The following is an 18,104-nucleotide window of genomic DNA, read 5'->3' on the forward strand; positions in this document are numbered from 1 at the left end:
TACAACCCACACCGTTCTTGAACATCTTAGGTAATGATGACCCAATCGGGGAACAGACACTACTCAATCTCCTCAAACAGTCTGGCGCGCGCTACGGTGAACTAACCAACAAACCAACTTAATTATATTAATATGTCAATTCATTCATTAATATTTGAAAGATATGATGTGATTTGATGGCATGGAGTGACCTTGATGGCCTTACCCATGCCTTGTGTAGTCAATCAACTTGCTTTGGAGATTGTGTCACACATCCCATCTTATGAATGATCGTGATTAGTATCAAGATGGAATCACGATCATCATTTATTACCATATTAGTAAGTTTGATTAACATGGAATTGGATCATTTCCAAAGTGTATAAATAGTTATCCTATTTGACTTATTCAAATCATCAAACAAACAAACAACAATCTAATAATCAACTAAGTATCTTAATACCTAATACCTACTTCCAATTCCAAAAATGACTCTTATCTGTAAGTTATATTCTACAACTCTGGAAATCAATCAAACAAACATAGTTTACTAATCCATTCAAAACAGCTTCAATTTCCAAGATGGGCAACATCCAGCAACCAAGCAGTGTCTCTGCCACCAAGATGGGAGCTACCTCTCCCAACGCCTCTATGGGTATCCAGGGTGCAAACAACACTTCGGGATTGATCGACCTTAACATCCTGGCCAACATTCTCGGTCTGATTGGAATCCACGTCGATCTCCATATTCTCTAAATTCAAGTTCTAGAAGAACCCTCAGTCTAAACGACCGTCCATCTATAATCCATTCAATCTTGTTAATTATTATTCATATCTTATAATAGTAAAGATCATCCTTTGTATATACCATGAATGAAACCGAGTGTGCACTGCACCTGTGATCATCATTTCAGTGAGAGTTGATGATGGGTGAGTGTGTGTGGTGTGTGTGTGAAGTGAGAATAGTTATTGACTATGGTTGATAAATAAGGTAATATTGATTCTGGATATGTTTACATATAATAACACGGCCATACTACAATGACCAATGACATCAGTCTTAGCATATAATGTAAATTGACATTGTAATATTACTATTTCTTTCAAACAAACAAAATATCAATAATATGATGTTTTATAATAATATTAGTATTGGCAAGAGAAGGATAATTGTTATATTTATATTATTCTTAGCTTTCTTAGCATGTAGTCTTACATTAGTATCAATATTTACAATATTACCCAGTTTTGCACGATCCAACTACAATCACAAAAGACAACAACTTCATCAACAATCAAATACAGATAGTATAGAATATCAAATAATGTCAGGAGAGATAAATCAACTATCAATTAATAATTATGATGATTATAGAGAGAAACCCCTTATTAGTATAGTTATACCTCTATATAATCAATTACAATACCTACCAAAGACGCTGGATAGTATTCAATCACAACAACAAACTGGAAAAAGACAAGATGAGCAATTTTATTTTGAAGTGATCATTGTTGATGATGGATCAACAGAATGGATGGCCAGGACAAAGTTATACCAACTTTATAATAGGTATTCACAAGTTATGAACTTGACTGTAATGTTCCAGTCCAATGGTGGACTGACCTCGGCTAGGAACAGTGGAATATCTCAATCCCAGGGCGAGTGGATACTACCTTTGGATGCTGATGATACTATATCAAGTGGATTCCTTTCAAGATCATACGATATAATATCACAACTGGATAGAAAGAAGAACAATACCATCATTATATCTGATTTGAATGGCTTTGTAGAAGATACCAAGGTCGAAGGACTTAAACAGACTCTGATGTCATGGCCTATTCCTGCATGGGATCGCAAAGTAATCACAAAGAAGAACCTATTACATTGTTCAGCACTCTACAAGAAGGATCTATGGTCATCGATTGGTGGATATGACAACAGTCTATGGTTTGGTTGGGAGGATTGGGACTACTGGCTGCGTCTGGATCGCTCCCTGCCACAAGGTCTAGACATCCATGTTGTCAAAGATGAACTGTTCAACTATCGTATGAAACCAGGAATGCATTCATTCTGCAAGGATAACAATCAACTATGTTTCTCAATGTTCATGACACTACATCCTAATGAATATTCAATCGAGGATGTTCTAAGAGCACACAAGACCATTGGAATGGAAGGTGACAAGATCATGCTTCCACTCCTACGCGTTGCCAAGCACTATCCCAACCTACCATATGTACATCTCTGGCTTGGTCTAGTACACGAGTACTCCAAGTCAACCAAAGATATTGATCAAGCACGTCAAGAGTATGACAAGTCAATTGTAAGTAACATGATCATTCTTGTCTTGTCTTCTATGACTAACATTGATGATATATACTTAGGAGCTGTCATCGACATCTGATGGTGGTGAATGGCAACCATTGATACTTCGTTCATTGGCCGATAGAGGAAGCAAAAGGTTCATTCATTCGAAGCTAGACATTGCAGCTCAGTTCACGAAGCAACCATCACTCATTCAGCCGATGAAGAATGTCTACGGAGATATCTTCTGACATCCTCCTCGCCTGCTTATTATAAATATCATACATTTATCTTGTCCTCTCTTGTATTGTCTTTTATCTATCTAAAATATCTCACTCACTCGCTCTCAATCATCTTACAGGATCAAAGTTATGTAAACGTTGTCTGACTAGATATCGATCATCGCGTATTGAGTCGTGGAGACGGTTGAATAGTGATCGGGACTTGCTCGACAGCTTCTCTGCAGCAAGCACCAATGTGAACAGTGTGAATCCATAGTGGAAGCAGAGATGCTTGAGTGTGGCACTGCCGCCCAGCCAAGGGATGAGCCCGCACGATACAAAGTAGGGCACGGTGAGCATCGTCAGCAGGTAGTGAGCGATTGGCACAAACACCTTGGTGAATGTAAATGTGAAGTCGATGTTGGCAAAGCCATTGGTCATGATGCGCTCGAAGCGGTGTGCCCATGTGTCGCCCGCTTGCTGGGCGCCATCATGATCATCAGGCACATCCGCTGGAAGATTATGTCTCAGATCTCCATTCTGAGCTGGGAACGTCGCCACCATCTTGTACCAAAACCTAAGTATCAGTGATCCCAATATCCAGCTCTGCAGGGTAGGGTATGTGAGTTAGTGATTGGAATGATTCCAGAACATGTGTGATCAATCTGGAGGTACATACCGAGAGCAGATCATTGAAGAAGAAGTGATATGTCTGATATGGAGTTGAGATCAGTGGCATGATCAGTGCAAAGTCCAAGAGAAGTCCAACAAGGATTGGTAGTAGCACGCATATCATCAGTCCAAGTGCAGTGACCTTGGTGATCACTGGTAGCCAACGTGCAAGATCAATGCTCCTGCTTGCGAGCACGGCACCGGTGACCTTGGCCAGAGTCCAACAAACAAACACACCCAACACGAATGTGTAGAAGTCGTTGTGGATGCCGATCGATGTCATTCCAAGAAGGAATCTGCCAACTGCCAATGGACTGCCAATCAGTAGGCAGACGGCAATGATCGAGCCAAGACACCAGCTGAGCATGAAGGCCAGTATACGAAGAATAAATAGGTTTGGCTTGGGAATCTGTCGCTCCTCTACTTGTGGATCCCCAGGTTGTTGTTGGTGTTGTGGTTGATGATGTTGATGGTTCTGTTGTTGTTGCTGCTGCTGTTGTTGTTGGGCATTTGTATCCTTGTCAGTGTTGTCCAATAGCAAGTACTCGTCCAGTCCAAACATTGTTGCGAATAGACGACTAGTGTACTTGACAAAGGTACCCAATGTGATGTTGAGATGCATCCTTGGAATGTAAATAGTTGATGTAAACACTGTTGTGATCATGTCGCGGTGGCAGGAAGAGGAAGGTTAGTCAATCAATCATCCCAATCAATCAAAGATATCACCTACATATGATGTCAGAACCAAATCGCCTCCAAGGATCTTCAGGATCGACTCCAGAAGGCTCGGGTAATAAGTTTGGTATCTAAGAGTGAGGAGGAGTTAGCCGACGATGTCCTGTGGCGCCAAGTCTAGACCTCAATATACACATACCAGTGAGAGAACCTTGATTGGAATAAAGACCAACATCAATATAAGGAAGCAAAGGAACATAACTGATAGTGCCATCGATACCATTGTCTTTGTGAATGGTGTCTGCGCGAGCGAGTGGGAGAGTGAATGAGTGAGTGAGTGAGTGAGTGACCGCGTCAACAGCCAGTGTACATCCATCATCTTACCATGATCAACTTCTTGATTGCAGAGGTCATATCATCTTCGAATTCATGTATGAATGCAATGACGTTGGGCCTGAATGTTTGATTGAGGATCTCAACGACGGTGGACATGTTGAACAGGAGGAATAGGCCGACACCCCATCGTGTCATCACGAATGGCAGCTTGTTCTTGAGGAGCATCTCCACTCTCGACTCGATCGTGCCACCAAACAGATCGATTGATGCAAAGTCTATCAATGTGCCAAAGAACAACGGATGGATGACCAAGTCGAACAAGAAGAATATGATGCTAACCTTGACAAATGATTGAATGGTCCTCGTTACATTCATGAACTGTTTCGTATTCATGAAGAATCCCTATTATTGATTGATTGATTGAATGAATGAGTGAGTGAGTGCGCCAGAGCACGCAGGAGCGCAGTCGGACTTACGATCATCATCAATATCAATGATGCCAAGAGTGTGTATCCAATGATGAGCTCGACAAGGTACTTGGCCCAATCATTCTGGGACAAGTACTCGACTGTGATCACTTGCTGGAGTAGCCCAAGGATGTACTTGCCAACGGTAATGGGCAGGTAACAAAAGGCCACGAGGAACATGTAGTTGAAGACGTTCAACTTGATTGTGTTCTCAATGATGTCGAGATGCGGACCATAAAGTACGTTGGCGATTGGTCCCAACTGCTGCTGCTCCTGTTGCTGTTGTATGTCCTGTGCGTTAATTGGTGCCTGCGGTTCGTCAAAGTACTGCTGTGCAGCAGGGTTGGCTGCGGCCTGGCCGGGGACATGTTGCTGGCCGTGGGGGAGGGCCTCCACCTCGTCGTCCTCCTCGTCAATCTCCTCGTCATATTCCCTTATTATTTCATCCAAATCATCCTCATCCTCCTGCTCTTGTTGCTGCGAGTCGATCTCGCTGTGCGCGCGATTGAGGTATTCGATGAGCAGGTAGGTTACGACGATGGTGATGATCGTGAACACATTGATGATGAAGCCGACCGAGTAGTAGATCATCATTCTCCTGATGCTGAGCTCTCCCCACATCATCGCCAAAGTCTTGCTACCAAACAGATTGATGAATGTCACGCCACAGACGATTGGTATTGTCACTATATAACAAACTGTTGCAAATACAATGCGCCAGAACAGATATGCATATATCTTGAACCTTGCCACTGCCTCCACCATGAACTCTCTAACAGGTAACACATCTGGTGCATTCGCAGAGTATACTATAATGAATTGTTTGATTGATTGATTGAGTGAGTTGAGTTGAGTGATGATCAACTTGTTTGATTGATGATGACACAACACATACTTGGAGTGAATCTGAAGGGATGTCCACAGAGCTCGCATGAGGAACTGTTTGAATGTTTGATCCACTCTACTAGACAACTCTCGTGAATGAACTTGATGGAGCCACTGCATCTGCATGGATATGATAGTATATTGTCTGGTGATGGACCAGAGCGACACACTCTACACACTTGCTCATCGTCCTCATCCATATCCATATCTAACTCTCTCTGTATCTATCTCTATCTCTCTGTTGTTCAAACTATTAACTCTATCTACCCCACTTTGAGAGATTGATTGAATGAAATGAATGTTTATGTGATTCCCACCTTTTTGTTGTTTTTGCTTGAAATGAAACAAATCCTCAATTTCAAAACAAATTCGAAACACTTGGGACACAACAAAAAACGAACGAAACATTGTTTAATTGATTGATTGATTAACAACATATAGATAAAGATAGATAGATATGAATACAAAGAATACAAAGAATAAGAAGACAGTTGTTGTCAAAAAGAATAATAATAACAAAGATGATGGATTATCATTAAATATACAAAAGAAGCAACAATCACTTGCTGATGAGATCTCGATGTTGGTGACTTCGAATGCACCAAAGTCAATCGATCCAGAGACATCAGACTTCTTTGGTGATTCCAATCACATGCATATGGGCAATGACCTAAACAATGACTTTGGTGATATTGAAGATGATAAGTATGTATCATTCATTCATCTGATTGATTGAATGGACCATGATACTGACGCTTTACACTGACCCATAGCGATCAAAGTGTTAGATTGAGAGGTGACTTGCCAACAGTGTTCACAACTGGAAAGTACGCTGGAAAGAAGTCATCAAGACGTGATGATATTGATGATGATGATCAAGTTGATGAACAAGTTGATGATGATGATGACCAAGACATCGAAGACAAGTTTGAATTCGAAGAACGCATAGTATCAAATAATATAGACAAGGCTGATGAGTTGCTAAGACAACTTGAAGAACAAGAAGATGAGGATGAAGATGAAGCCAATCAACAGTATGTATCATTCGACCCTTATCCCAACCCTTACCCTAACCCCAACCCTTGCCCTTGCCCTAACACAAATATTACCGAAGACCATCTATAACAACCAAGAATATGGCTACATCTGCGTTGGAGGAATTGGAGAAGGCAAAGAATACAAAGAATCAATCGGAACTGTTTGATGAGTTCCTGACGACAAGAATACATTTACAAAAGGCAGTAAACATTGCCAACAGACTGCCAAAGCCATCCGATCACAAAATGATGGTGGAGGCCGAGACCAAAATAGGCGAGGCATTCACATCAGCTGCCAACGAGGCCAAGTCACTGCTCTCTGATCTGTTTGATATGCAATCGGTATGTTACAATTGATCAAGCTTGGCCCGCCACCTCTGGCGGGGGTTGTCTCTGGCGGGGCCTGTAAACACAAACTAACCAACTCGAATGAATGGTCAAAATAGGAACTGATCTCAAGGAATAGTGAGATTGAACAATGTGCAGAGAAGAAGACAACGAGGAAGAGACTGAGGGACACAGAGTCATTGAGTGATATATGGTCAGCAATGGAGGAGCAGAATGCTAGACTGTTTGAATACACGAGCCAGACATTGGAGAAGTGGAACAGCAGAGTTAATGTATCGGCTAATGTGGCTGGTGTTGGCGGTGCCAAACAAGGCAAGAGTCTCAAGGCCATCAATCAATCTGTGATGACACAGGTCAACAACACACTCAACGACTTTGAGCGACTCCAGAGAAGGACCCGACTGAGGCGATCAACCTACACCATCATTGGCCAACAACAGCAACAACAACAACAACAAGTACAGACTGATGGAAAGCGCGATGATTATGACGACGAAGTGTTTGATGATATGGACTTTTACCAGATATTGTTAAAGGAGATTGAGAAGACGAGTGCCGAGGCTGGACAGGTCCAGGTCGGCTCGGACCAATGGCGCGAGATGCAGGCACTCAAGAAGAAGAACAAGAAGAAGGCTGTCAACACCAAGTCATCCAAGGATCGCATGCTCAAATATGAGACCTTCCAGAAACTGGAGAACTTCATGCCACCCGTACCCGCACCCATGCCACCCTGGAACATCGATCAACTCTTCTCCACATTATTTGGAGGCATTGGTGTTGGAGGTGGACTCAGCTCATAATCGATCAATCAATCCCAACAAATCAATACATAATACATTGATGATGGACCAATGGTTGGCACAAGCAACATGTGTACACAGGGCATTTATTTCAAACATGATCATGAAAGTCGATCATTGAACGAACAACGACACCACACACTCAGTGGACTCGTGATCTTTTTTTGTTTGTTTTTTTAATTACTTTTATTAATTTGTTTTTTTTTGGATGTTTGGGTCTTGTAAGACTCATTCACGAACGACTGAAGATGACCGGTGTGCACAAGAGTCTTCAAAGCGAGCCTTCACTTTTGCCATACTTGACGACCCGCCCACGTATGTATCAACACACAAAGTTAACTTTATTTATTTATAACAATCACATGCACCTTTCATTTCTCATCAACAACAGCACAATACAATGACCTATTCGATGTCTCTTGTCAATTGACAATTGTTGATTGTCAATCAATCAATCAAACATTCAATGCAACAATGCCTCATTACACAACAAACGATCTTAATGTGTTCTCAACTATTGTCTCGTCTCGTTCGTTTTGTTTCATTCTTGATTTCAACTCAACTTCGAATTCAATCTTCATCGATGGTCACCAAATCAGTCCGTAACGGTCACATGTGTCATCTCCTTCTTGAAGTCTATCTCCATCAATCATCGTTGAGTGTTGACTTTGAGTTGGAAGCCACGTTGGTCCTTCACTCCCTCCCCATCCACACACACACAACGATTGGGGAAGTAATACGATTTTAATTTTATTCTTTTTGTTTTCTCACTAACACACACAACAAACAAACAACACTCTTGTGTCTCTCCACGTTACTCACTCTCAAAGTAATAACAACCTCCAATCAATGTGTGTGTGTATGTGTTCGTGTGTGTTCGATTGTGGTTGAGTGTTGTGATGTTGAGTTCCTCTTTCGTTCGTTAATTTCAATTTAATTTCAAATTAAATTAATTAAAAACAAAAATATACACCACTCGAGTGAGTGTGTTTGAGGATGTGCTGTTGAGCGCTCTATCTCTCTCCCTTCTCACTCTCTCGTCGGTGAGCAACAACAGGCACTAATACCCAGTTCCTCCACTCTTTCTCTCTCTTTCATTACAAACAATAACAACAAACAGCTAATCAAACATGTCTGCTCAAGCTCAAGCGTAAGTTATATTATCTTTATCTTTATCTCTACAAACAATCAAACATATATAACTAACATTATTAATCACAATCATTCAATCAATCAAACAATCAATATCAAACAATCAATCAACAAATAATGATAAATAATAATATAGTGATTACAAAGATGACCAACTCATGAAGAATGAGTTCGTCTCAACCTATGACACCGTCATAGATTCATTCGATGGAATGAACTTGCCAAAGGACCTCCTTAGAGGAATCTACTCCTACGGTTTTGAGAAGCCCTCTGCTATCCAACAGAGAGCCATCATGCCATTGGCCTCTGGTCTCGACATCATCGCCCAGGCCCAGTCTGGTACTGGAAAGACTGCCACCTTCACCGTTGGTATCCTCTCCCAGATCAAGATCAGCCTCCAGAGATGCCAGGCCCTCATCATCGCCCCAACCAGAGAGCTCGCTCAACAGATCCAAAAGGTATGCGATCAATCAACAACAGGAGGAGGAGGAGTTAAGAAGAGAGGAGTAGGATACATTACAGGTTGATTAACACAAAGGATATTCATTCAATCATTCACTTATTTATAGGTCGTCATTGCTCTCGGTGACTACCTCAATATCAAGTGCTACTGCTGCATTGGTGGTACCAAGCTCCAGGACGACATTGTCAACCTCCAGAATGGAGTCCACATTGTTGTCGGAACCCCAGGTCGTGTCTACGACGTCTTGCAGCGTGGTCTGATCAAGCCAGACACCATCAAGATGTTCGTTCTTGATGAGGCCGACGAGATGTTGTCCCGTGGTTTCAAGGACCAGATCTACGAGATCTTCCGTCTCTTGCCACCCTCAATCCAAGTCGGTCTGTTCTCTGCCACCATGACAGAGGAGACCCTGCAGATCACCACCAAGTTCATGAAGGATCCAGTCAAGATCCTTGTCAAGAAGGACGAGCTCACCCTCGAGGGTATCCGTCAATTCTACGTCAACGTTGGCGGTCAGGAGAAGGGCAAGTACGACGTCTTGACCGATCTCTACGAGTCTTTGTCCATCACCCAGGCCGTCATCTTCTGTAACACCCGCAGAAAGGTCGACTGGCTCACCTCCAGAATGACTGAGGACGGCTTCACCGTCGCCTCCACTCACGGAGACCAGAAGGACCGTGATGGCATTCTGTCCTCCTTCCGTTCAGGTATCTGCCGTGTCCTGATCACCACCGATCTCCTTGCTCGTGGTATCGACGTCCAGCAAGTTTCATTGGTCATCAACTATGACCTGCCATCCAACCTCGAAAATTACATTCACAGGATCGGTCGTTCCGGACGTTTCGGTCGTAAGGGAGTTGCCATCAACTTCATCCTCGACGACGAGCAGCCCAAGATCAGCGAGTTGTGCCGACACTACAACACCACCATCCCAGAGATGCCAAACAACATCAGCGAGTTCCTTTAAGTCAGAGGGAGTCCTGACCGCATCAGACGTCACTTGGATCATGGTTTAGCGAACATTACATTAATTAATTATAACTAAACACAGACTATCTTTCGCAATCCTTCGTTATTATCTCTTTATTTGTTCGGATTCGTGGGTTTCGTGGGTTCTTGGGGTATTCTTTGTTTTTTTGATCAAGTTCAACACAACTTCATTCATTCTTTCATTCATTCATTTAGTGTACATTGTATTATCTACAGATAAATAGTTAGAATGGATGATAAAGAGAAGGTTCTATTACTTCAAAAGATATCATCTTTATCATCATTGATAAATAATCATAAACAACTACAGAAGCAACCACAACAACCATCGCAACAACAACAACAACAACCTCAGCCCCCAATACAAAGACAACCTATTGTATCAATTGTACAACAAACAAGACCTACATCAACATCGACTACTGCTGGTGTAATCAACAAACATCCTCATCATCATAAACATATACGTTACAATGCACCAACAACAAAGCCTGCAGCGGCGGCAGCAGTAAAGAAGAAGTTTACCAACACAAGTTATGTCAGATCAACATCTTCAACAACTTCAACATCGATAACATCTACGACTTCAACAACATCAACAACATCTACAACAACAGAACCAAAGCAGACACCATTGGTACTGAAGCAAACTACACCTCTTGTAAACAATGGAGTCACACCAGTTGTCAAACATACAACTATTGCGCCAAAGACATCAATGTTCAAACGTACGACGACATTTGGTCAATCATCATTTCAACCAAGACGACCAGTTTGGAACAGCAGTAATACATTCGCAATGCCTGCTTGGCGCCGCACAGGCTTCTACCAACCACCCGCAGCTTTGAATTGGAATGGTGCCAGATGGGGAGCAAGGACCACCGCTCCATTCCTGCGGCCTTTCACCTCACCAGCGAGACGATTCCCAACGGCAATATCATCGTCATCATCAAGAGTGTCGACCTCGCCACAACAACAATATGTACCCAAGGCTGTCAAGCTTGCCAATGCGGCCGAGCTCCTAAAGAGCAAGAATGGAACAGTCATCGACGCAATCTTTATCAAACAAGGCAACAGTCTTATACGCAAAGCACTCGACGCCAAGTACATCACTGTCAACAACAAGCTCATCCGACAACCGACCACCTCAACAACACCAACAACATCAACTACATCTACCACATCGACAACATCAACGAGACCGACTCCAAGGCTGGCACCACTGGCAAGACAAACAAGAGCAACGCCAATCAAGAGGGCATTGTTACCAAGGACTACAAAGAAGCTAGGGTATGTAAAACCCTTGGGACTGTCCATTGCCACTCACTAACATTGACATCCATCAACAGGATCAAGGACACACTTCAGAAACTTGGAAAGAAGAAGCAGCAGAAAGAACTCTGTCTATTCTTCAATCGATTTGGTGAATACCAACCAGTGCCCATTCATGTTCTCTGGCAGCAATCAGACCGACTAACCTCCATCCCTCACTATCTCACTCACTCAATCACAATTAATCAATCAAAAATCTTTAGGCAAATGTAACAATGGCGACAAATGTAAATATATACACGATAAGGACAAGGTGCGAGTCTGTCCGAGATTCCTGTCGGACAAGTGCGAGGACGAGAGTTGTACGTTGCAACATAAGATTAGTGATTTGGAACAGATGCCGGTGTGCTACCAGTTCCTCAGAGGCGTGTGCACACATGAGAACTGCCCTTACCTGCATGTCTACGTGTCCAGGGATGCCGAGGTGTGTCCAGACTTCCAAAAGGGCTACTGTCCCAATGGTGCGTCATGTCAACTGAGGCACACCTACAGCTACAAGAAGAAGAACAATAACGACAACAACAAGAACTCTGACGACGAAGACAACAACAATGAATTGACGACAAGATCAAGAGTGAAGGAGAGTCTGAATCATGCGAATCCCAATCAGACATCATCTGGAGTGGCCAACTACAACAACAACAACAGCAATATCAAAGGTGACGACGTCTTTGATTTGGAGTATGATATTTAAGGATTGATTGAAGGTAGGTATCGGGAGTCGGCTGCCCACACGCCACCAATGGTCATCGTCGCGACTCTTGTCTTTACAACTCCATGCCAAGTTTGTCCCAATGTCATATGATACTCGATACGAACAAACGGCGCGACATTCGCGGCCCGTGTCTTGGCCTGGCCAGCCGGCTGGCCTGATCCGTAAACATACAAATAATAATAATAATAAAAAAAGAGATAATAATAATAATTAATACATGGATGGGCAAAGTCGATGTGCGCATTGAGTATTGAGCGAGTGATCGTTTACCTTTGGGAGTGATCAGTGTCGAATATAGACCAACCCCACCTTTGATAAGTAATCAAGGCCCAATAATCAATCAAACTTACAAACATGAGGCCCGCAACTACAAATCGCAAGAATATTCTTTAGAGTAGTTCAAGAAGATCTTTGCAAACAGGTCGCATTCTGAGCCCTAAACCCAAACTATTTTAAATTATAAGATTATCATTTGATACAAAATATCTTACATTTCAAGCGAGTTGTTTTGTTGGTTTGGTTTTGAAACCTTGAAAAGCGTTGCGCATCTGAGACTATGAGTGGGCTGACACCAGGTCACCGGCGTTCATTCATTCATTTCACTCATGTGCTCATCTTATCAAAAGGATGGGTCCTCAAAGGTTACCAACCAAACACACCCTTGCTGCACTTAACTTCCAATTGTGCGAACTTTGCGCTCATCCAACACACACTCTCTTGGATTCAAACAAACAAGCAACACCTCATCTCATCTCACCTACACACACTGGCCTTCATCCTTGTTCCTTCATCTCTGCCGGCTCTTGTATCTTATTCATTCATTCATTCATTCAACTTCATCTTTATCTGTTTAGTTGTATATATATATATACTTTATATTATTTTGATATTATATTATTACCTCCATAATACCAATCCAGCCAGGAATAGCAGGATATTGTTTGAAACAAAGACTTGCGAACCATATACCAAGTTGATTGATTGAGTGTTATAACATTGATTGATTGACAACGATCGAACAATAATGGTGTCAAAGAATAAATTGAACGTCAAGTTCAAAGATGAATCATCCGTATGTATCAGATTAGATCAGATTGATGACATGATTGGACCTGGCCGAAAGTTGACAAATCTGGATTGTTTGATTGATTGATTGGTTGAATGAATGAATACTTACTGGAATCATTCCCCGCATCATATCCATCCATCCATCAAATCCAGACTATTGATTATATGAGAGGATATAAGAGAACGATTGTATCGACAGTTGTATATTATACTTTGGTATTCTTCTCGATTGGAACACTACTGGTGTACCTGCATTGGTATCCGAGATATTATTATAAGATCAAGTTTAGAGATTCGACATTGGATCTGGCCGACTATGTCTACATCAAGGAGAAGGACAAGAAGGTGACGCTGTGCAAGGTGCGCCCCGTTGTGCTGGGCGCCAAGGGTCTGATCCTGCCCGGCGAGAAGACACAGCGTATGATCGTCTTTAAATTTATCCGTTACTTCTACAGCGAGGAGACGCGACTGTTTGAGCGCAACACGTTCAAGGACGAGTTTAGCCGCACACAACTCGCCCAGCTCGCCGCCAATGGCCTGGGCCATGAGGAGCAGAGTCGCCGCATCGACATGTTTGGCCCAAACCTGATCGACGTGCCTCTAAAGTCAATCCCACGTCTGCTACTCGACGAGGTGCTGCATCCATTCTTCATCTTCCAGATCTACTCAATCGCGCTCTGGTGCACGGAGGACTACTATGTTTACGCCGGCGCCATCCTCTTGATTGCAAGTGTCACCATCTTCCTCACATTGCGCGAGACACGAGCCAATCTCATGGAGCTGAACAACATCGCGCGATATTCATGCCCAATCAACGTACTGCGTAATGGCCGCATCGACACTATCAACTCGGGTGATCTGGTACCAGGTGATATTGTAGAGCTCAACACTTCGCTCCTGCTACCTTGCGACCTTGCACTGCTGTCTGGCACTGTGGTGCTGAATGAGGCTATGCTCACCGGGGAGTCCATCCCTGTGACCAAGTACGCAATCACCGAGACCGCTGGCGACATGCTATCAATGTCGGCCGCATGCAACAAGCGTTCGGCAATCTCTGGAGGTACGATGGTCGTCAAGACCCAGGGCGCACAGGGCGAGCGCATTCTAGCCATGGTCACCAAGACCGGATGGTCCACAGCCAAGGGTGAGCTGGTGCTTAGCATCCTCTATCCCAAGGAAGCCTACTTTGAGTTCTTCCAGCAGTCAATCAAGTTCCTCTTGGTGCTCTGTGGTATTGCCCTTGGAGGCTTTGGTGTTTCCGTGTGGAGAATGTACGAGCGTGGCACAAGTCTACGTGAGGTCATCGTCCGCTCTCTGGATCTCGTCACAATCGTCGTGCCACCCGCTCTGCCCATGGCTCAGTCAGTTGGTCAGGGATTCTCTATCCTGCGTCTCAAGCGCCAGGGCATCTTTTGTATCTCGCCACCTCGCGTCAGCATGGGTGGCAAGATCGAGGTGTTCTGCTTCGACAAGACCGGCACACTCACAGAGGAAGGCCTGGACCTGCTTGGCGTCGTTCCCTCATATAACCAGAACTTTGCCGATATGGTCGAGGAGGTGAAGCGTATGACTGGCCCACTCTACCTAGCTCTGGCCACCTGCCACACACTGTCACATATCCAGGGCAAGGTCAGCGGTGACCCACTTGAAGAGAAGATCTTTACAGCCACTGGTGCCACGCTCGACGACGAGCATCCCCGCTTCAAGGCTGCCATCAGACTGACACACAAGTCGTCTGCATCAGAGAAGGGCATGCCATTCCCAATATCCACAGACGAGATTGAGCAGTGCGCAGAGATTGGCCTCGTTGAGCGATTCGAATTCCAGTCGACTTTGCAGCGCATGAGTGTAATCATCAAGGGCGACGGACTCGACGGAAAGGAGATCGCCATCGTCAAGGGTTCACCCGAGAAGATCAAGTCCTTCTCAGTGCCAAGCTCACTGCCCGCCGACTACGATCAAGTGTTGGACACATACACCAAGAAGGGCTACAGAGTGTTGGCATGCGGCTACAAGGATTTCCAGACACCAAAGAACGTCAGCAAGGATGAGATCAGAGAGATGGTGGAGCGCGATGTCCACTTCCTCGGCTTTATTGTCATGGAGAACAAGATCAAGCCCGAGACGCCACCCGCTCTCCAGGTGCTCAAGAACGCCAAGATCAGATTGATCATGGTCACTGGTGACAATGTGCTCACGGCCATCAGTGTTGCCAAAGAGTGCGGTCTCATCCTGGACAAGAAGGTCATCTTCATGTCTGAGGTGGTCAATGGCGCGATCCAATGGCGAGATATATCATCCAGCACCAGCTCAGTACCCTACAAGCTCGACCCCTACGACCTGGTCATCGAGAACGACTACGAGGACGAAGACTTTGTCCTCGCTGTCACGGGCGATGCCTGGAAGATACTCTACGACGACAAGGTTAAGAACGGCAAGGGCATGACATTCACTCGCGTGCTCCAGAAGGGTCATGTATTCGCCCGTATGTCGCCAGATCAGAAGCAGAACCTGGTGGAAGACCTGATGGGAGCGAACCTCTACGTGGGCATGTGTGGAGATGGAGCCAACGATTGTGGCGCTCTCAAGGCTGCTCACGTCGGCATCTCCCTGTCAGAAGCCGAAGCATCCATCGCCGCGCCATTCACATCCAAGGTGACCAACATCTCCTGCACACACAAGCTGATTCGCGAAGGCCGTGCCTCACTGGCCGTCTCATTCAAGCTGTTCCAATTCATCGGAATGTACTCTCTCATTCAATTCATCACGGTTATCCTGCTGTACCTGCAGGCCGACGTGCTGGGCAACTATCAATTCCTCTACCAAGACCTCTGGATGATCTTCCCGCTGGTCATCTTCATGGGCCGCACCGAGCCATGCTCGAAGCTCTCGGTCAAGCGTCCATCCAGTCGTCTGATCTCCTGGGCCGTCATTGGCTCACTGCTCACACACGTCGTGCTGTGCGGTGTGTTCCAGACGCTCATCTATATATTCGTTCAGAAGCAGTCATGGTACGTCGTGCCAGCCGAGTCATCCAACGAAAAGGGTATCCTCAGCTACATCGTCACCAGCTTGTTCCTCTACGCCAACTTCCAATATCTCATCATGTGTTTCATTTACTCCTATGCCAAGCCATTCCTCAGACTAATATATACCAACAGTAAGTGCAGCTCATTCAATCAATCAATCAGTCATACTAACTCAACTCCAATCAATAGGACTACTCTTTGGATGGTATCTAGTTTGTGTAGTGTCAACAACATTGTTGTTGGTGTTGCCAAATGAGAAGTTGTATCGATTCTTGCAATTGGAGTCACATCTGCCAAGCGATTGGATGTTCTGGATTTACAAGTTGTTGATCTTGCTCGCCATCAATATAGTGGCATCAGTCGGTTTGGAATGGTTGATCTTCTTCTCCAAACAACAGTACAGCAAGTCGCGCAAGACCCTCAAGGCCAAGAAGGCCAGAGACGAGTTGGTCAGGAACATGAGGTTCGCCAGCATCAATCAAATCTAAAGTGTCGGTCCATCTCATTATCCATCCATCAGTGGACATGATCATGCGGTCCTTCCTTACCCTCGCGCGAGACAACAACAATATATTATACTATTATTATCACTTCCATATTCTTTCAAGTTGTTTGTCAAAGTAATCATGAAGTTTTCTCTGATCTGATCATAGTGTGTGTGAGTGTGATTGATCGATTCGATTGATTGATTGATCAGTGAGTGAGTGCACTGACATATATACCAGACGATCGTGATGAATGATTGGAAGGAACATCAGAAGAGTTATAACAAACAATAATAATAATAACTTAATTAATAAAGTAATGAGCGAAACAGGAGATCTTAAGAAGGACTTCAAGTCTGCAATATGTATCGCACCACCAATTGAACTGTGCGACCAACTTCAAGTGTGGCGTAGCCTCTACGATTCAGCTTACAATCGATGGATGCCACATATCAACCTGTATGTATCCCTGTCAAACTCCACTCACTCTCTCACTCCAATTGTCTCACTCTAACATGATGACTTCACCAAGGATATTCCCATTTGTTACACTGGAACAATTTGATAATAAGTTTAATGAGTTGCAGACTGTCATTGGAAAGATACCAGCGTTCAAGCTGCGTTTCGATGACTTCTCCTACTTCCAACATGGTAAGGGAAAGTGTGTTGTTTGGATGAAGCCTACAACAGACAGACCCAATGTCATTGCCGATATTCAAGCAGCACTGGAGTCTGTTCTCGTTGGTTTCAACGAGCAGAGTTCCAAGTCTCCCAATGGATTCTGTCCACACATGACTGTTGGTCAGTTTGGTGGAGTATGTATCCTTTGTTCATTCATTCATTAATATTCATTCATTCATTCAATCAAGACTAACTTACTAACAAACTGAACAACATTTGACAATGATTGTAGAAGAAGGCAACAGAGGAGAAGATAGCAGGATTCAGGGGTGTGCTGAGACCGATCGAGACAGATGTCACCGAGATACAGATGATCAATCGAGTTGGTCAGGACACACCGTTCACAGTCGTCAAGACATTGAAGCTTGGTGTGGGTCTGCCTTGAATGAATGAACTCAAAGCAACATCATGTAGATATTAAATAGGATGCATGGTTTGACATGTCCATCCATCCATCCATC

At 44.0% G+C, this 18,104-nt stretch overlaps 8 protein-coding genes across 8 annotated transcripts; 7 read left to right on the forward strand and 1 right to left on the reverse strand.

Annotated features, from left to right (window-relative positions):
• Nucleotides 1–467: 467 nt before the first annotated feature.
• SAMD00019534_048170 (hypothetical protein) lies at nt 468–735 on the forward strand (the record flags this gene model as incomplete). The annotated part of the gene is made up of 2 exons (XM_012900307.1): nt 468–480; nt 548–735. The coding sequence occupies 2 exons, from the start codon at nt 468–470 to the stop codon at nt 733–735; spliced, it is 201 nt and encodes a 66-aa protein (XP_012755761.1).
• An 827-nt stretch (nt 736–1,562) lies between these two features.
• On the forward strand, nt 1,563–2,538 carry SAMD00019534_048180 (hypothetical protein; the record flags this gene model as incomplete). Its single annotated transcript, XM_012900308.1, has 2 exons — nt 1,563–2,306; nt 2,368–2,538. The coding sequence occupies 2 exons, from the start codon at nt 1,563–1,565 to the stop codon at nt 2,536–2,538; spliced, it is 915 nt and encodes a 304-aa protein (XP_012755762.1).
• A 102-nt stretch (nt 2,539–2,640) lies between these two features.
• On the reverse strand, nt 2,641–4,269 carry SAMD00019534_048190 (hypothetical protein; the record flags this gene model as incomplete). The annotated part of the gene is made up of 5 exons (XM_012900309.1): nt 2,641–3,114; nt 3,188–3,831; nt 3,911–3,986; nt 4,055–4,156; nt 4,240–4,269. Coding segments are annotated over 5 exons (1,326 nt in total), but the record flags the coding sequence as incomplete, so codon positions are not given.
• A 1,731-nt stretch (nt 4,270–6,000) lies between these two features.
• Nucleotides 6,001–7,728, forward strand: SAMD00019534_048200 (hypothetical protein; the record flags this gene model as incomplete). The annotated part of the gene is made up of 4 exons (XM_012900310.1): nt 6,001–6,248; nt 6,317–6,577; nt 6,658–6,922; nt 7,027–7,728. The coding sequence occupies 4 exons, from the start codon at nt 6,001–6,003 to the stop codon at nt 7,726–7,728; spliced, it is 1,476 nt and encodes a 491-aa protein (XP_012755764.1).
• Nucleotides 7,729–8,858: 1,130 nt separating this feature from the next.
• On the forward strand, nt 8,859–10,310 carry SAMD00019534_048210 (hypothetical protein; the record flags this gene model as incomplete). The annotated part of the gene is made up of 3 exons (XM_012900311.1): nt 8,859–8,878; nt 9,017–9,338; nt 9,450–10,310. The coding sequence occupies 3 exons, from the start codon at nt 8,859–8,861 to the stop codon at nt 10,308–10,310; spliced, it is 1,203 nt and encodes a 400-aa protein (XP_012755765.1).
• Nucleotides 10,311–10,562: 252 nt separating this feature from the next.
• On the forward strand, nt 10,563–12,359 carry SAMD00019534_048220 (hypothetical protein; the record flags this gene model as incomplete). Its single annotated transcript, XM_012900312.1, has 3 exons — nt 10,563–11,623; nt 11,683–11,756; nt 11,869–12,359. The coding sequence occupies 3 exons, from the start codon at nt 10,563–10,565 to the stop codon at nt 12,357–12,359; spliced, it is 1,626 nt and encodes a 541-aa protein (XP_012755766.1).
• A 1,233-nt stretch (nt 12,360–13,592) lies between these two features.
• SAMD00019534_048230 (hypothetical protein) lies at nt 13,593–16,959 on the forward strand (the record flags this gene model as incomplete). Its single annotated transcript, XM_012900313.1, has 2 exons — nt 13,593–16,608; nt 16,667–16,959. Coding segments are annotated over 2 exons (3,309 nt in total), but the record flags the coding sequence as incomplete, so codon positions are not given.
• A 322-nt stretch (nt 16,960–17,281) lies between these two features.
• On the forward strand, nt 17,282–18,028 carry SAMD00019534_048240 (hypothetical protein; the record flags this gene model as incomplete). The annotated part of the gene is made up of 3 exons (XM_012900314.1): nt 17,282–17,421; nt 17,495–17,777; nt 17,876–18,028. The coding sequence occupies 3 exons, from the start codon at nt 17,282–17,284 to the stop codon at nt 18,026–18,028; spliced, it is 576 nt and encodes a 191-aa protein (XP_012755768.1).
• Between the last annotated feature and the right edge of the window lie 76 nt (nt 18,029–18,104).

This window comes from Acytostelium subglobosum (genome assembly GCF_000787575.1).
Source record: "Acytostelium subglobosum LB1 DNA, scaffold: scaffold8, whole genome shotgun sequence".
Classification (NCBI taxonomy): Eukaryota; Evosea; class Eumycetozoa; order Acytosteliales; family Acytosteliaceae; genus Acytostelium; species Acytostelium subglobosum.